The sequence below is a fragment of the Cyprinodon variegatus genome, unplaced genomic scaffold (assembly GCF_000732505.1).
Source record: "Cyprinodon variegatus isolate N-32 unplaced genomic scaffold, C_variegatus-1.0 Scaffold464, whole genome shotgun sequence".
NCBI lineage: Eukaryota > Metazoa > Chordata > Actinopteri > Cyprinodontiformes > Cyprinodontidae > Cyprinodon > Cyprinodon variegatus.
In genome coordinates this window covers 508200-527310 of record NW_015150917.1, presented here as the reverse complement: position 1 = coordinate 527310, position 19111 = coordinate 508200, and the positions used below count along the sequence as shown (strand labels likewise).

General features: G+C 36.7%; 1 protein-coding gene across 2 annotated transcripts in view; it reads right to left on the bottom strand.

Annotated features, from left to right (window-relative positions):
* LOC107094116 (RNA-binding motif, single-stranded-interacting protein 3-like) overlaps positions 1–19111 on the bottom strand; it is a 164742-nt gene that overhangs the window by 8622 nt on the left and 137009 nt on the right. For both annotated transcript variants that reach the window (XM_015389536.1, XM_015389537.1), the window contains exons 8-10: positions 16606–16649; positions 10766–10862; positions 8839–8889 (exon numbers count right to left, since the gene is read on the bottom strand). In XM_015389536.1, the coding sequence (XP_015245022.1) occupies positions 8839–8889; positions 10766–10862; positions 16606–16649 (192 nt within the window). The remainder of the gene's footprint in view (positions 1–8838; positions 8890–10765; positions 10863–16605; positions 16650–19111) is intronic.

Sequence of the window (19111 nt, the reverse complement as noted above, 5' to 3'; positions counted from 1 at the left end):
CATCTTCTTAAAACCTTTGAACAACTTCTATTCCAATGCTGAAGAAAACCACCAAGTTTACAAAAAGGAATGTTGAGATCAGTGCTGATGGATTTTCTTTACACATAATAATGACAATTCAATGGTCTCATCTTACCAACGCACCTTCTTCATCTTTTTTTTACCAAGCTCTTTGAATAAAGCAGCACTTCCGCTTTTCTTGCAACAAACAGTTTTTTCTTGCCACTCTTCTCTAAAGCTCAGTTTTTTGGACATTACAACTCAAGTACTCTAAAAACGAATGTAAGTATGAGATAAGGTGAGCTCTTTAAGTCATTTCCTGACATTTGTTTTAGGTATACATGATTCATTTCTGCAAAATGACTTGAACATCATTGGAAATAACATAACTGGAAGTGTTGGAGATAAGCCCTTTTCATATCTTTAAACACTATGAAAAAACAAAACAGAACAAAACAAAGAAGGTAATTGCAGCCTTAACATCTAAAGCTTACAGGGTGTGTTCCCAGAACTGCTAGAGCTTGGCATAGCAACATGGCAACCTAAGATGATCTCTTGTTTTGCAAGCCTCGCCCCTCATTACATGTATGTTCTTATTTTCACAATGTAGCATTTCACAGTCAAAAGCTAAATCTGTTTGACTGCAGGGTTGCTGTTTATTTATTCTGGAGCCTGCACTTTATATGTGAATTAGATCAGATAGCCAAAAACTAACAAATATGAAACAGGCTGTAGAGTAGAAACAGACACAACGACATAATGGTTTGCATATACCTAAACAGCCTGGAGCAGCTTCAAGAAAAGCTTCTCACCGTCCATAAGCAGCTCAGCAAAAGCAGGTTTTTTTTCTACTTTGTACCTCAAGAAGGGTCTAAAATTTGCATTAATCTGACTGAGCTAATATGGGGGCTGTTTAAATATGCATGTTGGGAGGAGTAGTGACATCTGACAAGGGAAGAAGCAGTCAGTGAAGGATCTGCAGACATCTGTAATCAAGAGATTGTAATTCTGCATTAATGTTTTCAACAACTGTTACCAATAATACATTACCTCTCAAAAGTTCTTGAACCATTCTCCTTACAGTATGCATCTTATTCAGCGTGTTTCATTTGAATATTATGAGATTGACTGATTAAAAGCTTTGCAGAATTGTGAACTGAAAGCATAAGAATGCATAATTTAACTATTTTATAAAGAAAATGGAAAATAAAATTTATTATATTACACGCCACCGACTCATGACGTTGAACATTTAGGGATTTATAATGTTGCTTGTTTTCCTTAGTATAATTGTCTAATTACAAGGTTGATATTAGGCTATTCTAGCACATTAATGTTTGTCAATTCAAACCAGTCCAGGATAGATCTGACTGTATGTTCATGGTCACTGTTTTACAAAAACCTGAATTCATCCTTGCATTTAGCTTCACCTAATTGCTATCATTAATCTGTTTTATTATCGCTCCCCTAAATGTCCAGTCTTAGTTTTGAAATGGACATAGAATTTTGCATGTGAGCAAATTCCTTTCATTTAGGTGTCATCTCATCAGAACACCTTCCTCCACATTATTTGCCGCTCTCTCTCTCTACATGGCTTGCAGCAAACTTTAAATGAGATCTTTAGAAAAATGTCTTTCTTCCTCCCACTCTTCAATAAAGGCAAGATTTGTGGATTGCACAAATAATACTTATCCTGTCAGCAGATTCTAATACTTGAGCCTTAGACCTTTGAAGCTCAGACAGAGTTACAGTATACCTTTTGGCTGCTTCACTGATAATTGCTTTTCTTGTCAAGCCTTTTCAGTTAAGAAATAAAGATAACAAAGTTTTGGTAGGTTTACAATAAAAATCTTATTAGCAATGACGTGAGATAAAAATGTCACAGGCTGAGGCTTAAATTATCTGAAAGAAGTACAAAAAACAACTAGTTCAGTTTCCTATCCTGCAACTTTCAGATTTCTCCTTGATCCAAGGAATGAATTGACTGGCTGAATTGCCCCCTAAGTATACAGTCAATTTCTATAGAGTCCTCTTAATCATCTAATTACTTTAATCAGGTGTGTTAGACCATAGACATACTGTATGTAGAAGTTGCAGGATACTGGCCCTCAGGAAATGGAATTGCCCACCCCTGTCATTCAGGTCTGAATCTCAGTTTTAGTTATTCTTTGTAAAATTAACTTTTTATCTACTTAAATATAGCTGAAGTTTTATTCTTATCCCTTAAAAAATCATACAGCAACTCCAAATTGTTCTTTACTGTGAGTGGATGAAAGCATCCTTTGGCTGCTGGGATAGCGGCTATTTTTATTTGTTTAAATACAGCCAGGAGAAGATGTTCGGACTCCCAGGCCTTGTTAAACATGATGACTACAAATGTTTTGACTTTGTATACTGAAATAAAACAAGTCAGTTGGCTTGCCAGGCAGGCTTGACAGCACCTGCATGTGAAAGGAGAGAGGCTTTTACAGTAAATCCTATGCATGTGAAAGGCTTTGATACTGTCTAATACCTTGATGCTCTAAGCTGTGTTTTCCAATACAGAGCGGCTACAACCTGTATGGCTCTGCAAAAAGACTTAATACAAGACTTCTTACAGCATGTGCTGATGTGCCTGACAACATCCCAGCAGATGTAAACACTGCTCATCCATGATAACTGTTTACCTACACACCCCATGAGAGCAGACACAATCAGCAGTGTCGGTGCTGCTTCAGAGGGCTGTCAGCACCTCCACAGATGCAAGTTGAGGCAGGGTTGAAGAACAGCACATCTAAAAGTTTTGCATTTTAGAATAAAGCCCTGCAGCTGGCAGAAATCTGCTCTGTAGTGGCTTGGATGCACCTTTCTTAATGTATTTTCTCCTGTTTTCAATGTATTTACAGTCTGTCAGCTTAAAACACTTGAACCGAGAAACTTAGATCACAAGTATGCCCCCTAGAAAAATACAGAGATTGCCAAAGCTGTTAACAGCGGTGATTTGCACGTCCAAGAATCTGCTGTATTTACAGGGAGATCTGCTCAGGGAATACAGCTGCATAGTTTTAAGAAATGCTTTGCAAACCTTGTACCCAGAATCACAATCTAATCAGCATATCTCTATGGGACTTGGGGAAAAAAATGCTAACAGATGCATCAAAAGATTTCCTGGAAAGATTTTTATAAAAAAAAAGCTTTTTTCTCTGCCCGGCATTTTTACCAACCACAATCCAGCTAACAACCAAGGTTTTCATCCACCTCAATAAACTGATTGCTGTCATAATGACTTTTCCTTTTTCTATATTCAGTCTCCCAGCAGGTTCCCACGGAGAGAGAAGGAGCAGCACGTAGAAGGAGGAGAGCCATAATGAGTAACTGCCTGCTTTGATTTATAGCTGTACACGAGTTAAACTGGCTATCTCTGCATGTGCCTAAATGTGGACACAATGCATTAGCTGGAATGTGATGAGACTACATTGTAGAGCATGTGTTGGTGTGAATGTTTCCTTGTGTAAGACATTGCTGCTGGGGTAATAGATAGGCAAACAAGGCAGAGCGACATGAATCTTTTCCCTAAGCAAAGGTGAGTTTGAAATAAATCCCCTCTCATTTTTGTTTCTTTTCACTTTTTCTTTTCGTTGTCTTTATTCCTTAAAATAAGTAATGCAGATGAGCCGAAGGCAGACCTATTTCAAATGTTTAAAGCCATGCATGTTGTAGGAACGAAACAGCTTCAAAGACATAGCATAAGGGATAATGGCATGCTATAATAGAACACAAGAAATTGCTGCTTTGTCACGACCCTTTGCGTGTAAGCATGCAAAGAATCAAAGTTCCTGCTTAGTCTGTGTGCTTTTATGTCCAGATGGTTTCATTGTCCCCAAAAACTTCCTCTCAAAAAGATTAAATCCACCCTGACTGTGTCTGCTTATACACAGAGAAGGAAAGATGATTTAAAAGGTTCCTACACAACAGAAACTGCTTGGTTATGGTTTTTATATCCACCTGCATACATGTATGGCTGACACAAGCAAAATAACAACATACCGGTAAAAAAGAGGGACAGAATCTGTTTTGCATACTTACATACTCTTAGTAAGGGTGTTTTATTACAGTAAAATGATTGAACCTTTAATCCCAGTACTAAAATTCATTTTGCTAAAAAAGTATGCTAGCAAACACTTGTTTTCAGCAGAAAGCACTAGCACTGGTGCCCCATCTGCAACACAGTTTGCTAATAGAACATTTTGTCTTTCTACAAGCTCAGACCCTTTGTTGACCCAAATAATTCATTCGATTTTTAGCTTACAGTTCTGTTTTTTTTAAGAGATGTGTGTTGAGTGATGCCATTCCAAATGAGCCCAAAAATCCAAAGAAACTCCAAATCAAATAATAGCTAGCTAACATAAGATGCTTATCATCATATTCATTATTCATTTTATACAGAGTCCAATGTTGCCAAAAAAGTCCATCTTCCATCATAAAGCACAAAGTCACAGTTAAAGTTCCAACTATACATGGTAATCTTTCGCATGGTAGGATAGAAAAGGTTTTTTCTTGGCATAGGTCCTAATCGATATGCCATTACAGCTTGATATTTAAATATCATTTACAGATCCCTGGTTATCTAATGCTAATGTTTTCAAAAAATTAAGCACTAGATTTTATGCTCATTGACACATTGTAAATAGACCCCCACTCAGCCCAGTGACAACACACTAAAAGAAATGTTCCAAACGTTGTGAATTATTATTAAGTTGTTCTTAGAAACAATGATCACCTAAAAGGTAAATAAAATATTAAATTAAAATCATATAAAAGGGATTGGCTAAATATTTATCACAGCAGGATTTAGTTTTTTTTACAGCGACAAAAAATTAAAAGTTATAGTGGAGGATGATCTTTTTCCCAGGTGGATCATTAATATAAGTGGTCTGCCTAATTGTCAATCATTCTGGTGATATGTTTACAGTACGTCCTCATTTTCACTTACCGGTGGTGAATCTAACATAGTAAAAAATTGCAAATCTTCTTTTGGAAAGTAAGCTTGTATGAGTGATGCAAACGGCAACTTTTAAATAGAGCGTGCACAAGGAGAAATGGACTTGTGTCTGCTCCCGCACATGTTTATTAGGCATTCCCTCTCTGGAAGTAGTACAGGGTTGTGCATGTGCATTTTCTTTTTAAAGTGGAGAGGGAGGGACTATTCAAAAATTTGTGAAAATTCTCACCTATACCTTTAAATATTCAAATACTTTATCCACGTTTACCAGTGTTGCCATTACACATGCCCACGTCTTGGATATAAGCGTGTAAAACATATACAAGATTTTCTCTCTCTATTTTTTAATGCCAGTACTATGAGTCTTTATTTACTTAAAGATATTTTTGACCCCACATGCTTATTACTCAATCAGTAATGAGGAAACAGAAACTCTTAGCACAAAACGTTTGATGCACACAGTCCACCCCGTGTCCTAATAAGTCATTTGGGGCATTTTAACTTGGCAAGATCTGAATGTTTAATTCCAAGGTTGCCTTATTTCAGCCCTCTCCGGTAAGCTCTCATTTTTCCTATGGATGGTTGAGGCAATGTATTAATTTCCTGTATGAGGATTTGTAAGTAATTATACAGAAGGACATCCTCTTACTAAATAAGTTGTACAGACATTCAGTTAAAGTAATCCTCGCCATCATCCAATGCTTGGAAACACACAGTTCTTAAAGTGCTGTTTAAAGTGTGTTTAAGGCATATTCAATGTTTGCGTTTCTCACTTAATCTCAGAAAACATGAGCATAAAGCTCCTGATGTCTGTGTGAGCAGGTGTTTATGTGCACGTGTGTGTACTTTCCTTCCAAAGCTGTCAAATGAAGATGCAGCTCTGTTTGCTTGTGTTAATCCTAACCTCATCATGACTCATTAATTTAGCTCTTTTTACCTAAGTCCACCTAAGCACATTTGGCAGAGATAGAATCTACAGATTTCATGCAATGAAACTGCAAGAACACCAACTATATATTAGAGTGTTTATGGCAAAGTGGAAGCCTGCATAAATATGTCAGCCTAAATGTGTCAAGTGGCAAGCATCATTTATCAAAGTTAGCCGTTATAAACTGTGGTGCAGCAGAGAGAAATTGTTTGCTACCATAGGAGCTGCTGTCTCTTTTCCCCGTCTTGCTCCCTGATGCAGGTTTAACTTGTCTAGCGTTGGATCCAGGAAATACAATGACTAGCCTTCCCCCATGTACTCTCATAGGGATTTTGAGTATGCAGAGGCAGGGTTTTGGAACTGAAAGCACACAGCTCAGACATTCTTTTGCAGAAGTTGTTTTCTTTTCTTTGCTGTGATTTATTCCTTGTAATCCCTTCCTTCCCTCTTCTTTCTCTGAGCCTGTTTCTCTTTTCTTTACACTGTGACATCCACCGTTTTTGGTATTTTTTTTCTACCTCTACAAGCCCTCGCCCTCTTCTTTCTGTTATTTCTGTCTCTCTTCTTGCAAGTTTTAAGCTGTCATATCAAGCAGCCTGCCAAATAATAAGAAGGGACATGTGTTTTGAAAGTTGACTTACAGATGGGTATTATCCTTTTGCATGGACAGAATTTTGATCTAGCATAAGAGCAGAATGTTTTTTAGATGTGCAAAATAGATAAGAAGCAAAAGAGAGCTAGGAAACTGGGACAACAGGAATGGAGCAATAAAAGTCCTAGCATATTTAGACTGTTTAAAAGGCCAACAAAACATTAAATCTCCACCACATGGTTACCGATTCAAAAACAGAGCAGCTAAATATTAAAGTTATTGTGAACAGATTCAAGTCATGTTTGTGAATTACAATATGTTTCAGAGTCTATTCTGTAAGAATGAAGCTATTGAAAATAAACTTTAAGCAGGAAATACATTTTTTTTTTAAATAAGTGAATATTTCTGTGTTCTATCCATCTGGTTTATGGATGAGAGGCAGGGTACACCCTGAACAGGTCGCCAGTCTGCCGCAGGGCATTATTTCTGTGTAAAAAATGTTGATTCGTCCAATTAATAATATATATACTGAATGGAAATTGATAGATAGTGAGTTGCTTTAGGCTGGACATTACAGAGTATCTATGACCGGAAATCCAATGTTAAAGTGAAAAGCACAGCTAAGAAATGTCTGAACCCTGGCAGATATGGATTAAAAGTGATCATATTCATTAATACTCATTCCACCAAGAAGTTGCACTAAATAAGCAATGAAGAAGCTTCAACCACTTTAAATAGTTTTTCTGACAGTATTTGTGCTGAGGTCACTGAGAGACAATCTACTGTAGCCTTTGTCAGAGGGTGTCCTTAAGTTCAAAACAAGTTTGGTCAGTCCAGTTTCTCCTGTAAAGGACCCAAACTGTGGACAGACAGATACCAAGATCTTTAACAGAGGAATAAACAGCTGTTGAAATCAGGACAGAATTGTTTACACAAGATTAAGGAAATTTCTCTTTAACTGTGCCGTTCATGTAAATATTTTTTCCCTAATTTCTAGATTTAGTGATCTTTTAACCTTTCCACACTTTTTTTTAGATGAAATCTGTCCTGCAATGCATCAAGAGCCGTTGTACTGCTTACCAAAGCTTACAGTGTGCTTAAATTGTTATAATGAAAAAAACAAAAAAAATAAAATATTTATACCTAAATAAAAGATTTATTTCCACAAATAAGTTTTAATTTTTCCAGACTCTCTTTCTCCTTCTGCATCCTATTTTCTTCACTTTTACCTTTGAGTTTTTTTTTTTTTTATTTTTTCCATCTGAGGCCTCCAAGGTTACTGCAATGTGAATCTATTCTTCCAATGATTTTGTAATCCATTGGCCCCGCTGCACTGAACAGTAATCAGCTTGTGAGACGAGTACAGGCAGGACAACACTGTGCCTTCCTTCTCCCTCTAATTAAATACTGGACTCTGCTGCTTGAGTCAACAAGGGTACAGATTTTTTATTCCCTATGCTGCTGTAGAAATATATTACAGGACAGACTTTGGCTCAGACTTTGTGCTGTGCTTAGAGAGAAGCCTTTGTGGGATCAGTTGTTTCTAACTAGTTGTTTCTAGTCCCTGGATAGCCAAAAGAAACAAAGCTCAGAGTTTGTATCAGGATATTGTGTAAATGATTAGTTTTAGAGCAGAAGAGGAAACCAGTAGTCTATAGTGTTTATTGACTATACGCCTACTCTCAGTGTCAATATATGAGTGTTTGTGTAAATCTATAGCAAGTGTGGGTGGGTTTTGCAACAACTTTCTTTAGTATTTTTGCTTTTAGGGAAAGCAATATCTCTCATATTTCTCACAGAAAAATGTATATAGACACAGGATTTAAAGTATTTGTGCAAATCTGTATGTGCAATTCCTTTTCAAACCAGCAGGGAGCAATGTTTTATAATTGATTTAAAAAGCAGCTCTGCTGAGCTTCCATCTGCTTGAAGGAAGCACATAACAGAGACACTGAAAAAGCAGAAGGGGAGTGAAATGTAAAGATGAAAAAAAAAAAGACTTAATATGAGTTAGTTTCTAGATCCTACAGTTAATTAAATCTTTCTAGCATCAGTTGTTTTCTTCAGACAGTGAATAATTGTCATAAGTGTAATTTTAATTTCTAAATTCTAAAGAAATGCTAAATAAAGATTAACCTGAATCTTAAAGTACACTAAGATAATTTTTTACTAGTGCTGAATTCGAAAAGTAAGTGCTCATGTTTTCAACCCTGATAATAATGAAATGTAAGACAGACATAAAATAAAACATCAGTGCAAGCGGCAACTGAATGCAGAAAATGACTTGATATCAAATGATGAAAAATCAAAAGAAAAAGTATGCCTCTGAGGACTTACTGTAGGTTGCATAACATATTGTTGATGTGGCATCCATGATGTACTCTGGACCTACGCAGAGAAAAGAAATGGAGAAGAGAAAGCCGGAGGAGACAACAATTATATCAGATAACGGACTTGGAATTTGTAAGGATGGGAAGTAGGAGAAAAGAAAAGACATGACCAAAATTAAAGTGATTAATTAGGGAGAGGATGAGCAATAGGATGATGCAGAATGACAACCAAGAAATATGAAGGAAGAAGATTTTAGTAAACAGCTTCTAAATCCAAAATAAAAGGAAATTAATTTAGATGAGAAAACAAAAGAATGAAAGATTTAATCATTAGTCCCTGTGGCAGAACACGGCGGAAACAGAGGGTTTGCTGTACTTTAAGTTAAGCTGTAATTATGACAAGTTTGAAAGACCACAGAGAACAAAACTATCCAACAGTTACTGCTTCACAGTGAGGGTTACATCATCAAAGCTCTCTTGGTCACATATCACTACTTTCATCTTCTTCTGTTTCCAACAGTCCCTAAAGGCAACTCTGCCACATGTAAGATACAGTACAGTTTATAACTTTAGGAATATAATGCAAATGTTCATGTTGGCCTGTCAACAGTATGTGTGGGTCTGTGAGGAGGTAAAGCTGTGTAACGTACGCAGGTTTCCTTCTAGGTTTGCTTAAGGAAGGAGGAATTTTTGCTCTGCTGAATGTCGGCCTTTGCCTTTTTTTTTTTTTTTTTTTTTTGTTGTTTTTTTTTTGTTGTTTTTTTTTCAAATCTAGGTGGGAGGAGGCTGTCCGCACAGAAACCTGTTTGATAAACTGTTAAACAAGAAACAGCTCACGTTTGTAAAGAATCACAGATGGTTTGATGTGAGTACGTATAAAAGAGCAGTTTCAAAACACTGAAATAGAAATATAGAACAAATTAGAGCATATCTTGCAACACGTGGCTTTCCTTTTTTCCCATGCTTTCATTTATTTATTTTTTTGTGAATGATTCACCTGACTCTGTTTTAAAATGATCCATAACTGACATCTCATGTGTTCTATTGTCTGATTTATGCTATTTTGATTAAGGTTCTCTTGCAAGCCAATAACGCCTGTTTGCACTTTACAGTAAAATTGGTTTAATAAAAATGCATGCCACACTTTTCAAAACTACTTTGTTACTGTGAGGCTAGTTAACAGTAACTGTTATTAAAATCTCTGCTTCTTTCTGTATGTCTGTTTCTGTCTCCCTTAACCCCAGTCAGCCTTGGCAGATGGAGGTTTCTTCCTGTTAAAAGGTTTTTCCTCTCCATTGTCGCTACGTGCATGGTTGGTTTAAGGGATTACTGAAGAGTCAACCTCAAAATACAAGCAAAAATTGTTGCCGCAAGCTCATCCAGGAAGAAGCATGTCCTGCAAGTCACTGGCTGGATGCAATCAATTGGCTTTTCTAACGAATCTGGCTGTTTTGTCTCTGTAAAATACCTTGAGACAACATGTGAATATGTAAATGAGCTGACTTAAACTTGATCAACATTCACTACTCAATGTGTGACATGTTGCATTTAAACATAGATGTAATATGAAAATAGCTTTATGATGTAGGAATACATCTGCCAGACTCCATAACTCTACTATAGCTTTCCATTTTCTTGCAACAATCAATCACTAGGTTTAAAAATCTGATGTGAAACACCAGCAACAATGAATAATAATTTAATTGTATGCATACAGTATAAGGCAGAAGAAGAGTTAACTTAAAGAGAACAGTGTGGAATAAATGGAGACTATGGAAGTCTATGCTGTAAAACAGGATTTATATGATTAGATTTTCATTTTTTATACTATTTCAATATAAACTAAAGTATGAAATTGTAGAAATGCAGATTTCTTACGTTTTCCCTTAAAAATCCTAAATTTACTATAGCAAGACTCGGGAGGGTCAACCCACCTGATATGTGGAGACAGGGGAAGCAGCAATGAAGGGCGTGATTGATGTTTGTGCAATCATCCGATTGGTCGAGATGCTATAGGGTGAAGGGTAGAATCTAAGAAGCACAAAAACAAAATTGTAATAAATATTAATAACAAGTATGTGTCAAAGGTCTTTTTTATCTCTGCATCGTATTTGCACGATCGGTCCTTGTTCTACAAACTTTGCATAGCCTCGTGCAAAGGTGAAAGAAAGCTCCACTTTGTTTTCATCTACCCAGTGCATTTTAAGTCAACGCTGACAAAATGAATCAGACATCATCAAAGAAATCATGGAAACAGTAAATATTGCAGCTTCATTCTGAGTCAAACCATCAAAGTCATCTTAGAATGAAACTTGACACTGCATTTGAGAGCACATCATTCTACAAAGGAGACGGTTCTTTTGCCATGCATGATAATGAATTACCCCCCTAATGCGTTGGTGGGTGAAATCTTTCAATATTGCCCTTTATGTTTCCACCTACACAAACGGAGGATGAGCCGTATGTGTAACATCAGCTTTTTACACTCTGTTTATTCTTCAACCTACACCTTTATCTGCCCTTCTGAATATGTTCTTTTCCTCTTTGCTTGCTTTATTTTACCCTCATAACCCTGCAGCTGTACAATGCTGTGGCTCACAGTGCTTTATTTATCATTGTGTTTCTAGAGAGGACATGTTTCATCCGCCAGCCCATGTTGCTGTGCCCGATCGATCCTAAGGTGTCTGTTGGTTGAATAATGGTGCAAGGTAGGGAAGGCAAGAGAGATTTAGAGACAAAAGGAGAAACTCTCCTCTATGTGTCTCTGGCACTGTCACTTATAAATACATGTAAATGGTTTTTAACTTTCTGATTTAAAATAATAAATAAATAAAAAACACATGTCATAATCTCCATGGCTGCCCTTATTATTTGGCTTGAGTAAAAAAAATGAATACATTCATACACGAAATTCAGACAATCTCCAAGGGTGTGGTGATCAAGCAGAAATAATCTTTTGGTTTTCATCTAAAAAGAGAGACTCCATAACAGGTGTTCCCCAGTCTGGTTCTGGAGAGTTACCACCCTACAACCTTTAGATGCATCTCTTCTCCATCTGGTAAAGAGCCACTCAAGAGAGGCATCTAGTTCTAGGGTGGTGCTGTAGCTCTTAGGAGCTGGACTTGGGGACCCTTTGCTATAGAACCAGAGTCAGCCTCTATTGTATATTGCAGGATATTCTGGATTTTGATTTCAATCTGAAAAACTCACACAGAGAGAAAAGACAATCAGTAGAAAGAGTAGAAGACGAGTTGCGGATCGGAGGCCTTTTAAGAAAATGGATGCTGATTGGCTTTCGAGGAGGCGTGGTTAAAAGCTGATTGGCTGGGTCATAGGCGAATGAAGGCGAGTAATCAGTTTATTCACTTCCACCTAGACTACATATAGTGGATTCTGCAGAAATTCTCCCTCGTACCATTTATTACTAATTTCCTCAGGCAGGATAAACTGTTCTGGACTTGTGATGACAAGACGGCACTGTTCACATAAACGTACAGAATATTTTGTGGTTTTGTATATTTTGAGAAATGTTTTCTGGGTTTGTTTTGTGTCGTCAGAAAAGATCCAATGAAAGGGGTACAGAAAAGGATGAGGGCTATTTTCTATCTGACACAATATGGAGAAAAGTATTGATGTTTGTGTAAGATAAATGCAAAAGAGGAAACCATCAACAGAAATGTTCAAAAGTAAGTTTATCATGGCAAAAAAAAAACTTGGAAAAAAGTCTTGAGTGACAACTTGAATAATGTAGGGAACTGTTCTCAAACTGGGGAATTGGGAACGGTTGAAGTCTACAGTTTATCATTGATGTCAGAAAAAACACAATCAAAAAGTTTGCCTCAAGGCTTACATTGATCTTATTTACAAAATAATACAAATTCTGAAACAGGATTCTGAAAAAAAAGTTATATATCAATAAAATATGTTAACTTTCAGCTAAAACAAACAAACAACAACAAAAAAAACACTAAAACAAAAAAAAAAAACCTAGATGTGAGTCATTCAACTGATTTCAAAAGGGCTGGACTGCATTTCAAGGTCAAAAATTCTGAAAGAACAACGGATGAAGATGGCACTGAAAGTCTGGCAAATTTTCATATTGAGTTTAAACAGTTGTTCTGTTTGCTGATGGTTTCAGAAGGCCAAAGTCTGCAAATGATTTTCACAAAGACTTAAAAGAACATTTTATTTATTTCAGTTTTTCTAATAAAAAAAAAATAAATAAATAATCAAACATAAAGTTGCTTTGTGTATTGTACATTTTCAAATGGAGGTTTTCCAAAACCAGTGTCGGGTATGATTGAGAGTTTAAATGTTTTGGAGAAACTTGAAAATATAAAGTACATTATAAAATTGCAGCAATTAAGGCAGTGTACATTTGCTTTCAGACCTAATGGTGTTTTCCATATTGACATTTCTCAGTAAACGCAGATTTAACCAAGATGGACCTGAAGCAGGAAACTTGTTTGCAGAGGTATTGATGATAAGAAAACAAACTCCAGTACTGATAAAGCCCTGACATGGATTCATCTTTTAGGCCATAATTAATATATGGCTTGTATTACAGATACTGCATTACTGTCACTGATGAATACAAATGAGGAACAGCGACTGGGTTATTCAATATAGCTCCCTGATTGTATTTATTGTATTTTCATCAGACTGATGGGTATTGAGAATAGGAAGTAGTAGGCAGAGGACAGATCCAAGGTTATTGATAGAGGCTATTAGCTTTGAGCAGCAAACTGTCAATGGGGACTCCAGCATAGCCACTTAAATATTGCAATAACCTAGCATGTAATGGTAAGCAGAATAAAAGGAACACACATCTGGAATGATCTGAGTATATAGTTGGGAATTTGGAGTTTTGAAAAATTTGTGAGTAGTAATACATTTCGTGATAAGGACCGTAGTGACTTTTCAACAAGGAAATGGTTAGTGTTTGGGTCTTGAATTTTATCTCCAGCCTGGTCCTGCGGTGCCTCCCGTCATCCAGCAGGAGCCATAAGCAGGCACCGTCGCATCGGCAGCTACAGATGTTCTTCAACACAGAAGTATAAGAAGCTTTCCAGCCAGCACCTCTTTGCCAGAGGTTTAACCATCGCTGGCAGTCTCTAGCTAATCTGCCTCTGTATGCTTCCTAGTGCTCCTTTGACCCTGTGCTTTTGTCTCTCGGTTACCAAGTTCCTGAAACTCTATTCAGCTCAGTTCCTACCTCAGAGATAACCTGCAACATCCTCCGGTTAAAGCCTAAGCTGAATGTGTTTGAATCTATTCTGTTATCGTGCTCTGCTTGCCCTCCAACCAAAAAAAGTAAAAAAAAAAAAAAAAACAATCCACTGGACTTTGTTTCCAAGTGTTTCCATGCTCAGAATTTTGGATCAAACCAGCCGCTTTGTTCACTGTGGAACACCCCCAAGCAGATTGCTTCTTCGAGAACTGTAAGACTGATCTTTATCAAAGCAAACATTCTCTTCAACCACAGCCCAAACTATTCAGCTTTCTCCAGATCCAAACTGTCGCCTTAAGCCAAGTGTCCATTTCCTGGATTTCCTGATCATTCTTCATCTTTTGTAAATACATTTTTAAACTTTTCACCTGACTCCTGAGTGTGTTCTGCATGTGGGCTAAATCAATATGGAATATCATGACGGGGTGTTAACAAAGGCCTGCAGAGATACTCAATGGTTTAATGACTTAAGAAAAAAAAAAACAGACAATATACAGTCAAATGTAATCATTCATTGTCTGCGAGTTTTAGGAGAGTGCAGAGGTTACAAATATGAAAACCAAGGATACCCTCTTCATCATTTTGGGAGTTCCCAGTCCCTAGTCTATTCGCTAGCTGTTTCATTTCCCCCTCTCAGAGGGACTTGAAACCAAACTTTTATATGTGTAGGCATTCCAATGGGATGACTAAACCACCAATAATGACACCTAGCATCTTCTGCAAACTCCTTCTGGGTGAATTGCCTCATTCTCTCCTTAACCCTGAGTCTGGCTACTCAAAGTATGAAGCTCATTTCAGATTTTTTCACTTGAAATCTTGTTCTTTTTATTACAAACTGTATATCAGGACAACAGGTGAGGGTCAGAACAAATGTCAGTCCTTCAACATGAGTATGAACTTGCAGGGTACTTGAACATCACAACTGAAGAGAGATTACTTATGAGTCTGTCCTCAATGTCAAAGTAGTTTATGAAAATTTATGCTGTGACATGGGGATATGGAAGTACTTTTAATGGATCAATGTTTCTTGTACAACCAAAGCAAGAGCTGTGTCAGATGTCTTGACTACTATAATCCTACCCCCAATCCTGTTTGTGAAATTGATGGACTGGACAGAGAGGGGAATGTCTGATTGGGAAAGTTTAGAGTCTTAACTTTTCTTTTTTTTATTTTTTTATTAAGAGTTGACTGGAGTGGTTCCAACAAAAATGTGTATAACCGAGGATGAGAGTCAGGTCTTTTAGGTCTAACGTTATGTTCCTCAAATGGAAAAAGGATGACACCTTCTGGGTCCAAGGGTTAGTCTATACCTATAGTGTTTGATTCATTTTTAGTTAAAAAAGGGGAAAACTCCAGAAAAAAACAATTTGGCTGATATATCTCTTGTAATCCATACAAATAATGGCTTTATGTCCTTAAAACCAGCTGAATTCAGAGTGACTGACAAACCTGTAATCTATTCATACCCTTCCTCTATCCTTGGGCTGACTTTCATTCATTGCCTTTGCCCTCCTCCTAACCCTGTTCATCCCTCCATTTTTATTCAAAATCCTTCCCTCCCAACATTTTGCCTCTCTAATTAGCTACATTAGCATTTCACAGTCGTTTAGTGCTTTGCCGGAAGAAGCTTGGATGACCTCAGAAGAGAGGTCAGAGAGGGCTTAAACAGCCCAAAGTGCAAAGATGCTTGTGGATGAGCATGGTTTAATGCTTGCATATACTACAATTAAAGCAGCTGTTTGAACACAGAAAGCAAGAATGAATAGAAGACAGTATGAGTTAAAACATTGTTGATATGTCAAAAATGCCAAAAAATATTCTTTTAACCCTGGAGCATAAGGCTGAGTGGGCAGAACAGGGACTGATATTTAAGATGGGACAAAAATGCAAAGACCAGCAAAAGGCTGATCTAGTTGTGTAGTTGAGGAAATTATTAATGAAAGAAAAGGACAGCTGATGGAGCAGACAGGAAAAGAAAGGGAACACAGAGCTGGAAGCAAGCATCTCCTGAGAACAGTTCACCAGATGCCTTCCTAGCAGACATGACCAATCTCCAATTTCCTTCTCAAACTCTACACACCCTGCTCTCTGAGTTCAACCCATTTCTGCAGATAGCTAAGGTGACGAAAGTCTTGCAGCAAGACTGCAACACCGCCCAATATCACAATCTGCAATTAGAACTAACATGTCTGACAGCTGGTATGCAAAGGTGCATAAATAAATGCTCCATCTGCAAGAGTCAGAGCCAGATTGACAGGAAATGTGTGTCTTGCCAAACTGTTCTTCAGTGTGAGTACATAAACATGGAGACATACCTTCAAGTGCTTCTGCATATCACTTTTAATATTCAACTGACACATTTTGTACAGCTGTGAAGCTGTTTAATGAGCTTGACACTTCAGCATAAAAAAATCACTGACAGTGATAATTCGTTTTAACCAAAGTATATTTTGCAGAACATTAAACTTAAAGGTAAAGATCACAAATGTCTTGTTATAAATACTAAATGTGCAATGTAATTAAAGAAGAAAACACACAACCTACCCATTCTGCATTGCCGTTGGGTCGTAGGTTAACGCCATACCACTCTGTAGGAAAAAACAAACAGAAAAAGATGTTGAGAAAACATACTAATGTGTTCTTTCTTTAAATTAAATTGACAAGAGAGGCACATAAGGTTATTCTAAAAATCTCGATTAAAAAGAAATGCAGATTTCAAATGCATATTTTTACATTTTTATTGTAATGGACTTTGTTATTTGTAGGGAAGCATTAAGACCACAGCCAAAAATAACACAGATTGCTCTGTAACTGATGGGTGTACATAAATGCCCTTCTGAACAGATACCTGTTCCAAAAAGGCTGTTTTATATAACAAATAGCTGCTCTATGTACCCTTCTAACAAACAGGAGGCGCAGAAAGGAAAACCAAAAAAAAAAAAATCTAATTTGCTCCAGTAAGAACATCAACATATAAAGCATTAGCTTCAAATAAACAAATTGTAAGAAAATTTATATTAAATATAAAATTCATTTTTACTCTGCAGTTAGAAATTACTAATCAATCTGTGATACAGCAGAACGAGAAAACAACATTTGAGCACAAGGGGATTACAGTGCTTTGCAAAAGTAATTATGTATATTATGTCCCTTAATTTTTTAAAAACTGCAATTAGGATAATGGATCAAAAATTTGTAGAACCCAAATTTGGGACAATATTGGCTGCATTTCTGTCAGCTTTGCACATCTAGGGATTGGGATTTTGTCTTGTAAAAGCTAAGTTAGGCTGGATGGATAGTTCCTCAACATTAATTATAATACCTTATATTTATCCTAAACTGAAGTCAGGTCTGGACTTTGGCTGAACAATTCTGCTACATGAGAATATTTGGCTGGATTTCTTGCGTAATTTACCTGCTTAAAGATAAACCACTTCCCCCAGTCTCAAGTCTATTGCAGCTTTAAACAGGTTTTATTCCAAAACTGTCCAGGATTTTGCTCGACCCTTCTTTCAATTATTTCCTCTCAGCTCTGCTGTCCAATATAATAAGATCATGTTTTCTTTATCCACTGAGAGGCTTTTGGTGAACTGCAAATAGCAGTTCTTATGGGTTTGTTTTAACAGAGGCTTTATTTCTAACCACTGAAGGCAGGGTTTGTAGAAAACACATGTACTAGTATCTGAGCTGTTGATCCACTAAAATTGTCATGGGTCTCTTTCCTACTTCTTTGATCCAAGCTTTATTTTTGTCTGTTAAAATTATAGGCTAATTTTCCAATGGTAAGTGTTCTTTTTATGACACAAACATCTTAATTACAATTAATTGATAATGTGTCAATAAAAAATGCCTTGCAAAAAGTAAAAAAAAAAACACGTACTGGCCAAGTGCAACAAAAACACTATTTTTTATTCTTTTTTTTTTTATCTTGAATATCAAAGATTCCCATTTTTCAGTCAGGAATACAAGATTCAGCATTATAGTTGAACTATAAATGTGTGGAGCATAAAATGTTCAACATAAAGATGCAGGGACTAGCAAGATAAAATAATAGTAATAAAAAAAAAAGGATCAACAACCATATTGTTGATAATTTAATTGCAAAATTTGTCACTAAAGTGTCCTTACACTGCCTTAATAGCAAACATCGAATCATGTAACATGTCCAAAAAGATTGCTTTACAGAAAAAAGATATTAAAGGCTATAAATTTGACTTTTGCAACAAACCAGGTATCACTCCCTCACAACTGCATTATACTTTCCCTCCTCTCACCTACAGCAAAATCAGAGAATGTTTCGTCTGTTCCGAATGTGTGGTTCTTTTGACAGAAGTAAGTGATTGCATGTGTCTATAAAATGTTCTTTTATCCTTGTCTCAAGGCCATAATCTTTTCCAGATCAGCATGGGTTCAAGGAGACAAGTCTCCCTCAGCTGAGCATGAGGGTGCAGCACCTCAAGCATCCCCAGTGTGAGATATATTTATTAGTCACTCTGGACTCTTTAACCAGAAATGGCTAAACAGCTAACAAGAAGCTTCAGGGCTAAGCAAGCTTTTTTCCGTATCGGAAAGCTAAAAAAATATGCATGAGATTTTGTTAGCGAACATCCATATATTTCACTTCAACATAATGAGTGAAAGGAGAAAAGGATATTAAACTCTACCAAAAAACTCCAAAAACATTCAATATAAGGAAATGCAACATCCTCATCCATCAATTTGCTCTCATATATTAACGGACAAGTTTAAGTCTACATACAAAATGAATTTGCAGTCTGGTGTTACTTTATTCCACATCACCAATCTGCTCTTTCCTACCACTGTGCAGTGCAGCACTGTGTGTGTGGGTGGGGACATTATTTGACACCTTTTTCCCCGTTGTTCTCCAAATTAAAGCTCTGGCATCCAGGATCTAAATCTGAACTCCCTCTTTGTGCAGCAGTCAATCTGCTTTCAGTCCCCTGTTAAATGTTTTTATAAGAAGATAAGAAAGCTAAGAAGAAAACTGATAATGAATATGTTAGAAAACTGTCAAAATTAGGGAAATCTA